This window comes from Carlito syrichta, unplaced genomic scaffold, assembly GCF_000164805.1.
Source record: "Carlito syrichta isolate Samal-C Ts95f unplaced genomic scaffold, Tarsius_syrichta-2.0.1 Scaffold106284, whole genome shotgun sequence".
Classification (NCBI taxonomy): Eukaryota; Metazoa; Chordata; class Mammalia; order Primates; family Tarsiidae; genus Carlito; species Carlito syrichta.
In genome coordinates, this window is record NW_007050380.1 from 25,322 (window position 1) to 27,614 (window position 2,293).

General features: G+C 69.9%; 1 protein-coding gene across 1 annotated transcript in view; it reads left to right on the forward strand.

The window, feature by feature from the left end:
• The window catches only part of MAN1B1 (mannosidase alpha class 1B member 1), a gene marked incomplete at its 5' end in the record, with an annotated part of 26,226 nt that extends 24,670 nt beyond the window's left edge, over positions 1–1,556 (forward strand). Inside the window, 4 exons of the mRNA XM_021716822.1 lie at positions 143–263; positions 687–884; positions 1,026–1,157; positions 1,353–1,556. Coding sequence (XP_021572497.1) covers positions 143–263; positions 687–884; positions 1,026–1,157; positions 1,353–1,556 — 655 coding nt within the window. The remainder of the gene's footprint in view (positions 1–142; positions 264–686; positions 885–1,025; positions 1,158–1,352) is intronic.
• Positions 1,557–2,293: the final 737 nt, after the last annotated feature.

Sequence of the window (2,293 nt, forward strand, 5' to 3'; positions counted from 1 at the left end):
TGGGGCCCGCGGTGTCGTCGGGCTGTGCCTGGGGGCATCTGCCGGCGGAGGGCCTGGGCCGGGTCAGAACGTGCTGCGCCTGGGGCGTGCGGGCGGCCGGCGTGCCTGCCAGGCGGAGGGCGCTGACCGCGGCCTTTTGCAGGTTATTGGAAGACTACGTCACAGCCATCGAAGGCGTGAAAGCACACCTGCTGCGGCGCTCTGAGCCTGGCAAGCTCACCTTCGTGGGGGAGCTCGCGCACGGCCGCTTCAGCGCCAAGATGGTGAGTGTGCGGGGGCGCGGGCCGGCCTCTTCCCACGGCTCCCGAGCTTCCCACGGCTGCACGTTGGAAAGGCGGCGAAGTCCGGCCGGAGCCTGTGAGTGGAGGTCACCAGCCGGCCGGCCTGGCCTGTCCCGTGACGGCTCAGCCAGCTGAGGCCTTTCGTCAGGCTCTGGGTGGACGTGGGCTCGCAGGGCCAGCTCCCCCAGGCTCGCTCTGGAACGTGCTCACCCGCAGCCAGTGCCCGGAAGGGGTCTGTGGGGCAGGCTGGGGCGTCCCCTGAAGAGCCTGACCCGGCTCTGCTGCTGCCCTGGTCTGGACACGGGTCCCTCCTAGGGATGCCGGGCCCCACGCTGGCTGCCTGTGCAGCTGCAGGCTGAGCGCGCGGGCCTGGGGTCTGGGGCTGAGGGGACCCTGTGATTCCAGGACCACCTGGTGTGCTTCCTGCCAGGGACGCTGGCTCTGGGCGTCCACCACGGCCTGCCCGCCAGCCACATGGAGCTGGCCCAGCAGCTCATGGAGACGTGCTACCAGATGAACCGGCAGATGGACACAGGCCTGAGCCCCGAGATCGTGCACTTCAACTTGTACCCCCAGCCGGGCCGTCAGGACGTGGAGGTCAAGGTGGGTGGGGCCTGGCCGGGCTGTGGGGCCGGCCCCCAGCCTCTTCTCTACGCCAGCTGGGCTGTCAGGGCGGAGGCCGAGGGGCCAGGCCAGTGGGGAGGGTGGCCATGGCTGCACTGACCTCTCCCCTCCCCGCCCCAGCCAGCTGACAGGCACAACCTGCTGCGGCCGGAGACGGTGGAGAGCCTGTTCTACCTTTTCCGCCTCACGGGGGACCGCAAGTACCAGGACTGGGGCTGGGAGATTCTGCAGAGCTTCAACCGGTTCACGCGGGTGAGCAGGCCAGCCAGGGCCTCCGCCAGGTGTGGAGCAGGCGGCTCTGTGCGTCGCCAGCTGGGCTCGCAGGTGGGCTCGGCAGAATCCCAGCTGCCTGCCTGCCGGCCCTGGCCGTACTCCTTCCCAGGGGCGGGCTCTCGGTGTGGGGGCGGGCGCAGCCCCAGGTGTGACCAGGCCTCGGCCCTTGGGCAGGTCCCCACAGGTGGCTACTCCTCCATCAACAACGTCCGCAGCCCCCAGAAGCCTGAGCCCAGGGACAAGATGGAGAGCTTCTTCCTGGGGGAGACGCTCAAGTACCTGTTCCTGCTGTTCTCTGATGACCCGGCCCTGCTCAGCCTGGACACCTACGTGTTCAACACCGAGGCCCACCCCCTGCCCATCTGGACCCCCGCCTAGGGGCGGCCTGGCCAGGGACGGCTTGGCCGGGCTGCCCGGTGGGCTGACGCCTCCCGGGGGCCCGGTGGCATCGGACAGCCGTGGGCATCCTGGGCTCCCTGTCTGCCCTCATCAGGACGCTTGGGACCAGGTGTGGGTCAGGGTGCGTGCCCCGAGAAACCGCGAATCGTGACTCAGTTCCTGGAACTCTGCCGTCCCGTTACTGGTGGCCATGGGGAGCATCGGGGTGGGCCCGGGCCCCTTCACCTGGGCAGCTCGGGACCGCAGAGCTCAGGGCGCGTTCAGAGGAGCCGTGAGGACAGCCCGGAGTGCAGCTCTCCCGGCCCTCGGCCTCAGCATCCCTAGCCCAAGTGTGGCACTCAGGGGCCACGACGTCCTGGCCGAGGTCTCGCGGGGCCACTGAGGCTGCCGGGCCGAGGCCCAGGGCCGGCTCTCATGTTTACATGTCGGACTCAGGGATCCTCCTGGCTGCCCGCAGGGACTCGGAGGGCCAGGATGGCAGCTCCCCGGCTGTAGCCCCCCGGGGGAGTGGGTCTCGCCAGGCCAGAGTAAAGCCGAGTTGCCCTGGTCGGGATCTCCTGCGTCGCGAAGGGATCTGGGAGTGGACGGTCTGGTGGAGGGGGCGCCCGGGGCTGCGTCACAGAATCAGTTCACTGAGGCCAGGACCCCTGCTGTCCTCTGCGGGCAGGCGGGAGACTCGGCAGCCATGGCAGGGAGGCGCGTGAGTGCGTCGGCAG